This window comes from Mesoplodon mirus, assembly GCF_964341445.2.
Source record: "Mesoplodon mirus genome assembly, chromosome: 11".
Lineage (NCBI taxonomy): Eukaryota > Metazoa > Chordata > Mammalia > Artiodactyla > Ziphiidae > Mesoplodon > Mesoplodon mirus.
In genome coordinates this window covers 42,971,819-42,986,835 of record NC_138987.1, presented here as the reverse complement: position 1 = coordinate 42,986,835, position 15,017 = coordinate 42,971,819, and the positions used below count along the sequence as shown (strand labels likewise).

At 47.6% G+C, this 15,017-nt stretch overlaps 1 protein-coding gene across 1 annotated transcript in view; it reads right to left on the bottom strand.

Moving 5' to 3' along the window:
- TBC1D22A (TBC1 domain family member 22A) overlaps positions 1-15,017 on the bottom strand; it is a 326,009-nt gene that overhangs the window by 175,727 nt on the left and 135,265 nt on the right. The window contains exon 8 of the mRNA XM_082636735.1: positions 11,286-11,400. Coding sequence (XP_082492861.1) covers positions 11,286-11,400 — 115 coding nt within the window. The remainder of the gene's footprint in view (positions 1-11,285; positions 11,401-15,017) is intronic.

Genomic DNA, 15,017 nt, shown 5'->3' with positions numbered 1-15,017 from the left:
AACATTTAAAGATGCTGAAAAACAAAGAAGACAGGAATTGGTACGTGTTATGTAAGAAACATTCTGAAAATTCCTGATTCTAACACAGAGAGCCATAAAAATTCGAGAAGAAAGCTAAAGTTTGTGGGGAGAAAGGATGAGTGAGAGTCTTCAAATGTAAATGCAAAGCTTTCCATTCAGCCCACACTCCTCTTCAGGACTTTAATTATCACGTAGGGATTCTGAATCCAGGCCCAGGAAATAGGGTCCACGACATTCTGAAACACTATGCAAAGTGTGGGGCAGGGGTCTCTCTGGGTAGAGGATCCAGGGCCGCAAGCTCTGAGCACAAGGCTCAGCCTCCGAGTTTTCGAAGGCCCTGGGCTGAACTGCTGAAGCTTCCGGATGTCAGATTATGTGGCATTTTATATTAGGAGGGTAAAAAGTGAAAGGACCCCACTAATGTATTTGTTAGCCTTTTCCTGTTAGCCAGAGCCAGAACCACTTCAGCAATGACTGCAATTTAAAACAAGAAATGAAGAGAAACCATTTAAAAGAAAGGAAATAAATCAGGAAAAAACAACAACAACCGTGAAACTGCACTCCAATGGAAAGGAAATAGAACTTGTTCTCTGATGAAAGGATTTTAAAAGGCTGTACAAAGGGTCCCAATTAAGGAGGATAAAATTCTACCACCTCAGCCTTGGGAATCATATCCGAATGTAAGAAAGCACTTCGGCACCGTGTCAGTAAGAAAAGCTACAAATTGGGAAAATTAATCCTTGACTTAACTACCAGCAGCAGGCACAAACTCACATCATCAGGGAACTCGTGGCCGGCCGTGGGCAGAGCCAGGCTGCCGGCAGCTTAGGAGGTATCCGCGGGGCAGGGCTGCCCGGCTGGCTGTTCAGATAAAGCAGAGACACCGATTCCAGATCCGAAACACCAGGACCTCGGCAAGTTATTTAACTTCTCCACGCCTCCTTTTTCCTAACTCAAAGCAGTAACGTCTACCCTAGAAGGCTGTCGTTAGAATGAAAAGAAATGCACAGTGAAGTTAATTAAACCGTGAACTTAGCTCAGGGGAATTAGGAGAGGGGTCGGGGAGAACTCCTTCTTTACCCCACAACCCTATGACACTACGGCTAGACAGCGGCTGTCACTTCAAGGAAGGTGAGCCACCACCTAAGTACCAGGAGGAACAAGATGATTAGCTCATGGATCTGGGGCCTCGGAGCCCCAGGTCCTAAGAGACAAACCCACTCACCAGCGCACCAGCCCAGAACAAGTGCTCCTTAAATGTTGGGGACTGTCACCTAACACATGAAAGGCTGCACCTAAGCCATCACTTTTGGCAACGGAGGAAAAGACTGTAGACCCCCAGGGTCTGATTGGAGAGCGAGGTGAGGACACAGTGGGATCAAACTGATGGAAGGCAAGGTCCCAGAAACAGGCCCACAGGCCAAAGAGAGGACTGGCTGCCTTCTGGGTGGCTGATGACTGTAGAGGCTTTGCTTCGTCGTTCATAAGAGACACCAGCATCTTCCTCGGCTGGTGGAAGTGTAGCAGAGACCAGCAGATGCCAACGCGTGTTCCGCATGTGCACGCACTGCATTTCCACAAAGCTGCCCCAACTGAGTCCACCTCCACCTCGCTCCAGATGGGCCAGCGTGCGCCTCAAGGACTGGGGACAAACGATCCTATGTGTAACGTCCCCCAGAGAGGCTGCTGGTCACACACCTGCTTTTGCCACGCTAGCGCACATGGGGCACAAGGCCTGCAGCCGCCAGGCTCCACTACAGTGTTGTTTCCCTACACACACACACACACACACACACACACACACACATTCGCGCACCCTTGTCCCTTCCAAGTTCCTAATCAGGCCTGCTGAATACGGCTCCTGCAGGTTGAAAACTCAAACGTCAATGCTGGAGAGTGTCCTACTTGCTCCTGGCCCTTCAGCTAACTCCCCGAGTCCCTTAACATCGTGGAGCCCTGGCCCACACTGGAACAGCCTCACGGGCAAACACTGACATATCTACAAACAAGTGACACGCACATATAAGCACACAGATGCACGCGTAGGTCCTGTCTCCAGCCAGGAGGTACCAATAATGCTCAGAACGCCCCAAAGACATAGAAAGACGGCAATCCCGGACGCAGCTGCAGAGCAGACATTCAAACATCTTTCTGGTACACAACCTGGCAAATGTTATCAAGACTTAAAAATACCCAACCGTAGGGGCTTCCCTGGTGGCGCAGTGGTTGAGAGTCCACCTGCCGATGCAGGGGACACAGGTTCATGCCCCGGTCCGGGAAGATGCCACATGCCACGGAGCGGCTGGGCCCGTGAGCCACGGCCGCTGAGCCTGCGCGTCCGGAGCCTGAGGCCACAGCAGTGAGAGGCCCGCGTACCGCCAAAAAAAAAAAAAAAAAAAAAAACCCAACCGTTGAGTCAGTAATGGCTCTTCTAAGAGTACATGTCAAGAAAACACTCCAAAATGCAATCAGGAATTTACTAACTGAGCTACTACGTGTACTGTCCGTGACAGTGAAAAAGTAGAAACCAGGCAAACGTGCCTCAATAGAAAACAGCCAAATTATATCACCACACAGTGGGATATGGTCCGGAACGCTTGTGTTCCCCCCAAATTTAAATGCTGAAACCCTAACCCCAAAGAGGACAGTGCTAGGAGGTGGGGCCTTTGGGAGGTGCTTTGGTCATGAGGGTGCAGCCCTTACGAATGGGACTAGTGTTCTTACAAAAGGGACCCCCCAGAGCTCCCCTCGCCCCTCCCACCCCACGAGGACACAGTGAGAAGATGCCGGCTGTGCACCAGGCAGAGAGGCGCCCCAGAATGCAGCCATGCCGGCCCCTGATCACAGACGTCCAGCCTCCAGAGCTGCGAGAAGCAAACTTCGCTGCTTATAAGCTACCCAGTCTGTGGAATTTCGTATAGCAGCCCACACAGATGAAGACAGGACCTCTACTTTCTTTACGACAGCTTTACTGAGATACAACTTACATACCACACAATTCAGCCAGTGAAAGTGGTTTTCAGTATATTCACTAAGCTGTGCAACAATCACTACAACCTGATTTTAGGACATCCCGTCCCTCCTAAAAGAACCCCTGCCTCCAGCGAGTCAACCCCCATCCCCCCAATTCTGTTCCCAAGCCACAAGCAACCGCTCGTCTATGCTCTGTCTCTACAAATTTGCCTATTCTGGACACTTCATATAGACGGAATCATACAGCACGTGGCCTTTTGTGGCTGGCTTCTTTCGCTGAGCATGATGTTTTCAAGGGCCATCCGTGTTATAGCATGTCTCGGTCCTTTCATTGCTGAATGCTACTTCATTGTACAGGTAGATCATCCTTTATTTACACCTTCATCAGCTGATGAACACTTGGGTTGGGGTGTGGGTTTCACTGGCTGAAAGAAACAATGCTCCTGTGCGTGCCTGGGCAGGCTTTTGCCAGTAACTCTAGGTTTAACTCTTTACTGAAATGCCACACACTGTTGGTCAAAGTTGCTCGGCTAGTGTGACGCCCCCAGCAACACATGAGGTTTCTAATTTCTCCACATCCTTGCCAACTTCTCTTACTGTTCCTCTTTTTGATTTCAGCCATCCTAGGGGGTGTGAGATGGTATCTCATTGTGACTTTGGTTTGCATTCCCTAAGGATTAATGATGTCAAGCATCTTTTCATGTTTATTGGCCATTTGTCTATCTTCTTTGGAGAAATGTCTATTCAAATGCTTTATCCGTTTCTAAAAATTAGATTATCTTATTGAGTTATGAGAGTTCTTTATATATAATGGCTATGTCTCTTACCAGGTAGATGATTTGCTAATATTTTCCCCCATTCTGCAGAGGTCTTTCCCCTTTCTTGAGACTCTACAGCACAAAGTTTCCATTTTCATGTAGTCCAGTTCACCTATTTCTTTCTTTTGTCATTTTTGCTTTTGGTGTCATATCTAAGAAACTATGGCCTAACCCAAGGCCGTGAAGATTTACTCCTATGCTTTCTTATTAGAGTCTTATAGTTTTAGCTCTTACATGTAGGTCCATGATTCATTTTATTTTTGTGTATGGTGAGAGGCAGGGATGGAACTTTATTTTTTTGCATGTTGATATCTAGTTGTCCCAGCACCATATGTTGAAAAAGACCATTTCCCCATTGGGCTGTCTTGGCGTCACTGTCAAAGATCAACTGACTGTAAATATGAAGGTTTATTTCTAGACTTTCAATTCTGTTCCATTGATCTGCGTGTCCATCCATAAGCCAAAATGACACTTTCTTGATTACTGTAGTTTGGTAGTAAGTTTTGATATCAGGAAGTGCGAATCCTCCAACTTAGTTCTGTCTCAAGATTCTTTTGGCTATTCTGTGTCTCTTAAATTTTCATATGAATTTAAAGATAAACTTGTCAATTTCGGCTACAGGTTTGACAGGGATTGCACCGACTCTTTAGATCAATTTGGGGAGGACTGCCATCTTTATACTATTAAGTCTTCCAATCCATGACATGGGATGTCTTTCCATTTATTTAGATCTTCTTTAATATCTTTCCACAATGTTTTCTAGTTTTCAGAGTAAATACTGTACTTCTTTTTGCTAAATTTAGATCATTTTATTCATTTTGACACTATTGTAAATGGAACTGTTTTCATAATTTCATTTTTGGATTGTACATTGCAAGTGTATAGAAACATAACTGATTTTTCTACCTTGATCTTATATCCCACAACCTTGGGTGAACTTATTTGTTAGCTTTCATAATTTTTTAGTAGATTTCTTTGGATTTTCTATATACAGATCACGTCATCTGCAAAGGGAGGTAGTTTACTTCTTCATTTCCATTCTCAATGTCTTCTGCTTCATTTTCTTGCTTAACTGCCCAGGCCAGAACCAGTACAATGTTGAATAGAAGTGAGGAGCACACACATCCTTGTCTTGCTCCTAATCATAAGGGGAAAGCATTCAGTCTTTCCCATTAAGCATGACGTTAATTGTGGGTGTTTCACGGATGCTCTTTATTAGAGAGGAAGTTCTATTTCCAGTTTGTTGAGTGTTTTTATCGTGAAAGGGTGCTGGATTTTGTCAAAAAGCTTTTTCTGTGTCAATCATTCTGAGATGGTTGCGTTGTTTTGTCTTTCAGTCTGTTAGTATAGTGTATTACATTGACTGATTTTTCTCTATGTTGAACCAACCTTGAATTCCTGAGATAAATCCCATTTGTTCTTTTACTATGTTACTACATTCAGTTTCTTAGTATTTCATCGAGGATTGTTACATCTATCTTCATAAGGAATACTAGTCTCTGGCTTTCTTTCCTTGTGATATCTTTGTCTCCCACTTTGGTATCAGGATAATACTAGCCTCACTGAATGAACTGAAAAGCGTTTCCTCTCTTCTATTTTTGGAAGAGTTTGTGAAGGAGTGGTGTTAATTCTTTGTTAAATGTGGGTAGAATTCACCAGTGAAGTCATATGATCCTTGGCTTTTCTTTGTTGGAATTTTTTAAATTACTAATTTAATCTCCTATATACATTGTTCTTGTACATATCCATATAGATATTGATAAATAAATGTACATATTATATTATACTATATTATACTGTATTATATTACATTATATTCAGAGAGAGAAACTTATCTTAAGGCACAGGCTCACACAATGATGGGGACTGGCAAGTCTGAAACTTGTAGGACAGGCCAGCAGGCTGGAAACTCAGGCAGGATGTCTATGTCTTAACAAGAATTTCTTCTACTTCAGGAAATCTCAGTCTTTGCTCTTAAGGCCTTCAACTAATTAGATAAGGTCCACCCATATTATGCAGGGTAATCTGATTTATTCAAACACTACTAATTTAAATGTTAATGACATCCAGAATATACCTTCACAGCAATATCTACACTGGTGTTTGACCAAATAAGTAGGCACCACAGCCTAGTCGAGTTTATACAAAATCAACCATCACAGTCAGTTTTGGTAATTTGTGCCTTTCTAGGAACACCTTTTCATCCACATTCTCGAATTTGGAGAGTTGCTCACAGCATTTCCTTAGTGCTGTTTATTTCTAAAAGCACTCATAACTTTAGTCATTTGAGTCTTCTCCCCTTTTCTCCTAGGTCAGTCTAGCTGAAGGTTTGCCAACATTTTGTTGATATTTTTGGAGACCCCACATTGGTTTTATTGCTTCCTCTCCGCCGTTTTTGTACCCTCTACCTCATTTACTCTGTTCTAGTCTTTATTGCCTTCCTCCCGTTTGTTTTGGCTTTAATTTGCTCTTCGTTTTCTAGTTTCTGAACTTGAAAACTCAAGTTAGTGACTTGAGATGCCCCTTTTCAATATAAATATCTCTTGGAGCACTGCTGTAGCTGCATGCCAGAAGTTTGGGTATGTTGTGTTTTCATTTTCATTCATCTCGAGGTAATTTCTAATTTTCCTTGTGATTTCTTCTCGGACACATTGCTTCTTTTTTTTAATCTTTTTTTTTAAAATTTATTTTTGGCTGCGTTGGGTCTTTGTTGCTGTGCGCGGGCTTTCTCTAGTTGCGGCAAGCGGGAGCTACTCTTCATTGTGGTGCGCGGGCTTCTCTTGCGGTGGCTTCTCTTGTTGTGGAGCACGGGCTCTAGGTGCGCGGGCTTCAGTAGTTGTGGCACGTGGGCTCAGTAGTTGTGGCTCGTGGGCTCTAGAGCGCAGGCTCAGTAGTTGTGGCACACTGGCTTAGTTGCTCTGTAGCATGTGGGATCTTCCCGGACCAGGGTTCGAACTCGTGTCCCCTGCACTGGCAGGCGGATTCTTAACCACTGTGCCACCAGGGAAGTCCCCACATTGCTTCTTTATGATTGTGTTCTAAAATCTCCACATATTTGTCAAATTCTTCAAATTTCCTTCTGTTACGGATACCTAATTTAATGTCTGTGTGGTCAGAGAACACAGTTTGTATGACTTCCATCCTTTCAACTGTACTGGCGCTTGTTCTATGGTCTAGCATATTGTCTGTCCTGGAGAATGTTTCATGTGCACTTGAAAAGAATGTGATCCTACTGTGACGGGTGCACTGCTCTGTAGATGTCTGTTAGGTCTAGGGGTTTTCAGGTGCTTAGTTTTCTTTCTTTCTTGTTGATCTTCTGTCTAGTTTTCCTACCCATTATTGAAAGGAGTGTGTCTCTATGTTTTAAAAAGATGTTTTTTAAGTGCTTAATGACTTTGGGAAATGTTCAGTAGATATTAAACAAAAAGCAATACTAGGATGTGCATGCATAACATAACTGCTGCAGTGTAAAAAGTATATTGACAAAAGACCAGAAGGAAATTAGTAAAACATCCCAATGACGGCTTCTGGGACAAGGAGCTATAACTGTTAATGAGTTTTCCAATTTTTCAATAAGTCCATTATTTTGACCATCATCAAGATGTTTTTAAGTAGAAAATCTGAGTACATACACATCACGGGCTATACAAGCATACAGCCCCCTCCTGTCACTTCAGGGGCTGCCAAACAGCAGCCCCACCCTCTGGTTCTGACCCACCGGCGTTCCCAGGGCCCTCTGCGTTCCACTTCCCCCACAAGGAACAGAACTGCCACAGGAAGCCTCCTGTATGCAGATGCACTCGTTTCTGTCTTTAAAATGTTTCTGAGACGAGCTGTGGACCCCAAAAGTACATTAGGTGGGAGGCACACCAAAGGAAGCCAGGTGAGGATGCATTTAAAAGCAGCCTTGGGAGGCTTCCCTGGTGGCGCAGTGGTTGAGAGTCCGCCTGCCGATGCAGGGGACGCGGGTTCGTGCCCCGGTCCGGGAAGATCCCACATGCCACGGAGCGGCTGGGCCCGTGCGCCATGGCCGCTGAGCCTGCGCGTCCAGAGCCTGTGCTCCACAATGGGAGAGGCCACAACAGTGAGAGGCCCGCGTACGGCAAAAAAAAAAAAAAAAAAAGCAGCCTTGGTTCATGTAACACATGGAAAAAACAAAGTGCAATGAGGGAAAACTTAAATGCAAACAAGGAAAATTAAAACAACTGTTTCTAAAACTGTAACTTATCAATGAGAAATGAGCAACAGCTCTTCTCTCCCTGTCACTCGAAGCCCAATTCGTACTAACAGTGGAAAAGGCAAAAGAATGGCAGCTCCACTAGCATTCAGCTGACAGCAAACTCCCTGCATCACCTCTGCTCTGTGTCCCGACTGGTTGGCATCACTTCTCCTCTGTGCCCCCTTGCCAACCGCACACCAAATCCAATTCCAGCGCATCCCAATCTCCAGGAACCGCAGGCTAAAATGTCTTCTCTGGGCAAAATTAACCTGCTTAAAAACAACCTGTGCTTTTGAGACTCTGACTTACAAACAGGAACATAAAAATAAATACCCGTAATGTTCATAAGTAAATACACTGTTTATGCCAGTCACTTTCCGTCTTAGCTTTCAAGAGTAATTTATTTTACGAGAAAATGACATATCAAATCAAATCAATCAGAGCTTACACATGCTGATAATGAAAATCAATTGTAAAATACTCCTCATCTTCCAAAATTCGTCACCGGAATTCCTCCCATGCGCCCAACCCTCATTCAGTCAGTCCGAAGAGCTGGTCCAAAGTGCCAGGGTAGTTTCTAAATCTAAGTAGCACAGAGGATGGGGAGGGGGGGATGCTTCTTCGTTTTTTGCTATGCTGAAATTATTTGGTTCAAGTAAAATATGTCTCTACTTAAATTGTGGGACTCAAGGTGACAGAATAATGGTTGTTAATTTTAAATCAGATTTTAACATTGCTCAAAGGAATATGGCAGTCCCTGTTTGAAAAATACAGGCTTTACTTAAAACTTGCGCCACGCCTGGGGGGAAGAAAACTAAAAAAAATCCAACAATAGGAGAATGGTTTCATGAACTATGCTACATTATCTCAACAGAATATTATGTGCAGGAGGCGGAAACGATCTGTACAAAGATTTCTTAATAATATAGGGATGAGCTTATGTTACAAGGTTAAATGGGGAAAAGGCATGAAACAATTTTATACATAATGTGCTCTGAACTACATAAATGCAACACACGGCGAAAAGACTCAGGAGCTCTGCCCAAACGGCTGTCCTCCCCGGGTGCTGCGGCAGGCCCACGCCCCGTCTCCAGGCCGGCCTGATGGGGACACACAGGCACAGACACCAGCGAGGGATGACCAGCGAGCAGCCGTCGGGGGCCCCAATGCAGAGGGCAGTGGGAAACGCAGCCAGATCAAGGCTAGAGGGGCCCTCCCTCCTTCCAGCCCAAACCGAGACATCAGGACCCCCAGGCTCAGCAGAGCTAGAGAGAAAGAAACTGGACCCAACCCTGCGCTTCCCAGCCAGGAGCCTCCGCCTCCGAGCACACGGCACCCTCCTGGAGTGACACTCAGCTCCTGGGCTTCCCCCGCTGGCCTCAGCACCACTTGCGTGGCCATCTTCTCCCGCCTCCGCCTCTGGACAGCCCGCACACTGTGACCCCACCTCCAGGGTCCCAAGAGCTCTCCTGACCTCCGTCCCTGGCCGTCCCTTGGGGGGGACAGGCACCTCCAGGACCCACCCAAGACCATGGGCTCCATCCTGAGGTTAGTTGGGGATTTGTTCCACACTTACTTGGAGAGGCTGTGGCTGGCGGTGGTGGACGCGCCTGTGACTGTGTGTGCCCGAGCGTGCTTGCACGTGTGCGTGCACCAAACTTGCATTTTGAAGACACTGTCCCTGGACAGCGGGACAGCGGGGCGAGGTGCCCCGGAGGAGACCGGGGCTGCTGGCAGCCCCAGGAGGCCAGTCGGGCCGCTGCACATGTGTGTTCTGTGTGTGTGTGTGTGTGTGTGTGCACGTGTATATGTGTATGAGTGTGTGTGGTGAGGGTTACGGAAGGCAAGGAGAGTCTCTCTGAGTCTCTACCTGAAGGTACCACTTGAACACAGATTCTTTTTCCTCCAGCTTTTCTCTCTTCTGGACAATTAACATCACGGTCATGTCCCTTCGTCCTAGCTTGCTGATCATTCAGACAAATGCACAATGGATTGCTTGGGTCTTACAACGTAAGCTGCTGCTAGACTCATTAAGGCAAACTTATTTACCACATTAATTAAATGGTCTATTTAACATGGAATATCAGTTCTCTAATCACATCTCAGTTGAACTTCTTTCAATTAACAGCTCTGAAGTCTACTGACAGAGGTCCTACTGTTCTAGGATCATTACAAACATTTTCATTATCTGTCAAATGAGAGAGGGAGAAGCAGAGAGGCAGGAGTGCTCTCAGGAGTGACCTCTCCCTGCTGCAGAGATGAGGGGGGAGCAGCCCGTGCCTGCTGGTTGCCTAGCAATGAAGAGACTCCCATGAAATCGTCAGTGCTGGGAGAAGGGTGGCCACAAAGTGGACCAAGTGGGTACATTCTCATCCTCAGAGGATCATCTGCCCTGGAGTCAACCTCACTCTCCAGATTACAACAACGATGGAATCGAAGCTGACCAGAAACTGAAATGGCTAAAACACAACCTAAAAAACCAACAAACACCAAGGCAGGAAGGTTCACATGAAGACAAAGCAATATCAGTTTTAAATAAAAATGCTACAACTAAAGAGTAAACCCCTCCTTTGGCATTTAGATTTTATCCATAGATGAATTAAAAAGTAGATCCTGCACATGTGTTATCAGAATTGTTTTTAAACTTGAAATATAAACCAGGGGAAGGTATATTACAGTTGGCTGCTGCAACATAAATGGAAGAAAAAATATGCAGTACTCAGAGAGCAACAGCACAACCCAACCTAAATGCCCATTAAACCAATTACTTTGCATGTAATTAATATTTCCAGAAAATTAAATGCTACTAGTATATCAAAGGCAGAAAGGTGATGAACTGCCGCAGACACGCAATGAAAGAAGATTCGGTGTTTAGCTTGTAAGCAAAACATTCAACTAATATTCTGTCACCTTAACCTTACCCACTTAAATCCAAACCATTAAAGCCGGTGCTCTGATGGCCATTAACACAAAACTACACTCCCCATATATACTGCATTTCTCCTCATGTATTAGTAAAAGGAAGATATTAATAATAATAACTGCATCTTAATGTCTTCAGTAGTTGGGCATGTGGATTTAAAGACTTTTTAAAGCTGGCATCAATGAGAAAACTACTATTCTCTAATATTAGTTGTCATTAATAACAGTAAAATTAATAGCAATTTTCAGTATTGGTATAATTATGCATAGCAACATCGTAAGGCCACTAAAGTTAATGTTTGTGAGAAGAAAACATCATGATATGATCTTACCTATGTATTCGCAAATGAAGACTACAAAGAAAGGAGTGACAAGGTCATTTATCCCCTGAACGTATCCACTGGCAGGGTGACGTATGGCCCATATAAACAATATCCTTTCAAAAATCTGAAAGAAAATTGAACAGCTGGTGAAGCAAAAAGTAAACACATCAGAAACTTTTAAATGTACACATTCTTAAAATATACACCATCAATACTTTTCAATCTCTAATACTAAAATACCAATGGGTTTAATTTGTTTGTAAAATTCCAGTTATCTTAATTTTTTATAGACTCACAAGCAATATGGAGTATGTCACCAACCCCTGAGCACAGTCCCACCCCACGAGCTGGCTCCCACAAAAGATGCTCTCTGCTCCTCCAAGCCCCTTGGGTAACCACTGCATGTGGCTGCCCTGGACCTGGTCAGCCAGCACAGCAGCACCCGGCCTATCAGTGAAGGAGAGAGGGATGGAGGGACAGAGGAATGGATGGGCAGGTGGGTGGACGCATGCATGAATGGGTACATGGATGGATGGAAGGGTGGGGGGATGGAAGGGTGCATGGGAGGGAGGGAGGGAGGGAATGGATGGATGGATGCTCTAAATTTCCCGCATATGACATTCTTTATTGAGGTATCATTGACATATAACAGTATATTAGCGTCAGGTGTACAACATAATGATTCAATATTTGTAAATACTATATTGGGAAATGACCACCATAATAAGTCTAGTTAACATCCATCACCGTACACACGTTATACATTTTTTTTTTTTTTTTTTGCTGTACGCGGGCCTCTCACTGTTGTGGCCTCTCCCGTCGCGGAGCACAGGCTCCGGACGCACAGGCTCAGCGGCCATGGCTCACGGGCCCAGCCGCTCCGCGGCATATGGGATCCTCCCAGACCGGGGCACGAACCCGTATCCCCTGCATCGGCAGGCGGACTCTCAACCACTGCGCCACCAGGGAGGCCCCGTTATACATTTTTTTTTCTTGTGATGAGGACTTTTAAGATTTAGTTTCTTAGCAACTTTCGAAGATGGGATACAATATCATCAACTGTACTCTCCGAGCTGTACATTATAGCCCTACGACTTTGTTTCATTCTGACCCCCTTCTCCCACGTCACACACACACCCCAACCCTCACCTCTGGCAACCACCAATCTGTTCTCTGCATCTCTGAGCTAGGTTGGTTTTTTTAATGGATTTTCTTTCAGATTATTTCCCACGATACTGAATAGTTCGTTATAAGATACTGAATACAGCTGCCTGTATACAGCAAATCCTTGTTGCTTGTCTGTTTTACGTATAGTAGTCTGCACCTCTTAATCCCATACTCCTAATTTATACCTCCCCCTCCCTTCCCCTTTGGGAACCGTAGGTTTGTTTTCCATGTCTGTGAGTCTGTTTTGTTTACGGATTCATGTGTATTACTTCTTGGACTCCACACGTAAGTGACATGACAGACGTCTTCATAAACCCCTGGGGAGCGGTCAGCAAGGGATCCGGAGGCCAGCGTCTTCCGTCACCCCTACTCCCGCCAGCCATCCGACAACCCGGGGGCCTCCTCTCTCCCGACCGCTACATCACTCACTCACGCCACCCTCTCCTCCACCTTCCTTCAGGAGAGGAATCTCGCCAGGCGCAACACAGCGCCCTCAGCCACGCGCACGCGCACGCGCGCGCGTGCACGTGCACACGGCTTAAAGAGCGTCGCTGGCTCCACCACCCCCACACACGGTGCCCTCGCGTCCGGCCCTGCCACATGGTCCTCCCCTCCTCTCCGCCCAGCTCCCAGATTGCAGCTGCGCTGAGCCGGCCAGGCTGACACCTCCTGCCGGGCTCGCTGCCTAGAAAGCCTGTCCCTCCCCTGCTTACCTGGCTTCCAGCTAAGCCCCAGCCCCTCGATGGAGACTGTGCTGCCACCTGCGCCCCCCAGCCTGCCGGGAGAGCCAAGCGCTGCCTGCTTGTGAGTCTCCCCCGGTCCCCCACCCGGCAGAGCGTCCCTGCTGAGCCGAACCGCCTCCCTTCAGTGACGCACCCACCGCCGGCTCCCCGACCCCGGGCTCCTGCCACTGGGCCAGGCCTCGCTGCCCTCCCGGGCCTCCCACCAGCGCAGGCTGTGTGCCAACAGAGGATAACTCACGTCATTTCCAAACGGGCTGATCTTGTGAAGCCAAGCATGTTTGTACCCAAGGAGGTGAACCCCTCCCAGTACTGACTACATTCCTACATGTCACTGGGCCCGTGGTCTAGACACCCCCAAGTCACCACCAGCTCCGGTATTTACAGCGAGGGGCCTGGTGCCCAGACGGGGGAGGTCAACCAGGGCACCGCCCAAACCCCACCCTAGCACTCGTCCACTGGGGTTCTCCCAAATGGGCCACAACGGAACCATCCGTCCATCAGGCGGCAGCTCGGCCCAGCACCTGTAACAGGGCCACCTGGTAGATGTGTGCTGAGTGAGCAACACGTTCATGCTCTCTCTCCATACACATTTGTCATTTGAAGTCAACAGCTTTCCAGCCAGAACTGAATATTTAAGTAAGATCAAAAGACCAAAATCATTCAGCGATGTGCACCATTCGCTGTCTCGCACAGACAGCACTAGGTGGTGAGTCCTCCTGCTGCAGCACCGGGCTCACCACCCTCGGTGACGCAGGGAGCAGCACCCCACGAGCCAGGGTGGCGGGCAGCCGAGAGGACAGACGAGCAGGCGGGGTCCTTGCAGGGGGGAGCCCCTCTCGGGCCCCAGCACCTCTCAGTCACAGGTCAGACATGCAGCAGCCACGGCCCCGCCCGGCCGCGTGTACACGAGGAAAGCCCAGGGACGGGCGGCAGGGCTGCGCGTGCAGGGGGCGGCCTGGGTGCAGACAGGCTGGGAGGGTAAGGCGCATTCAGCCCAGGCCCCGCTGGCAGGAGGACCCCACGACCGCTCGTCAGGAAGCTCCGTAGGGGCCTGGAGCCCTGCAGACCAGGAGCAGGGGAGGGTGGACGGGGGCTACACGCAACAGGCAGGGGAGCCCCAGACGGCTGGCCACACAAGGGCAGGAGGGGCAGCAAAGGTCAGCTGAGCATCTCCTCGTTCACTGGGGCCCTGGCAGACCTCCATCCAATGCTGCACAGTCCGCCAAAGATGACCGGCAGGCAGGGGGTCCACCTGCACACCTCCTGGGACGCCGCCCCTGGAGTGTGAGCCGCGCCCTGTGACCTGCTTCTAACCAACCAAATACAGCCAAGGGGATAGGATTACATCACAGAAGATCATAACCCAGCCTGCCAGGAGACGCTCTCCCCTGCTGGCTTCTGGGAAGCCGGCTTCTGAGCTGTGAGCTGCACATGCAAAGGGCCACGTGCCGAGGAACTGAGGGGGGCCGAGAGCCAGCAAGAACCCGAGACCCCCAGCTCTGCAGCCTACAAGCCCCCAGATTCTGCCAGCAGCCAGGGGCATTTGGAAGCAGATCCTTCCCCAGGGGAGCCTCAGATGAGGCCGTGGCCCAGACAGCACCTTGACTGCAGCTTGCGGAGATCCTGAGCTAAGACCTGCCCAGACTCCTGAGCCGCAGAAACTTTGAGACAACAAATGTGAATAAATGTGTGTTGTTTTAAGGTGCTAGGTTTGTGGCAATGCTGTTATGCGGCAAGACATAACTAATACAGAGGAGACAACTGAGGCACAGAAGAGTTAAGCAACTTCCCCAAAGTCACACAGCCTGTGAGCAGCAGAGCCAGGATTCCA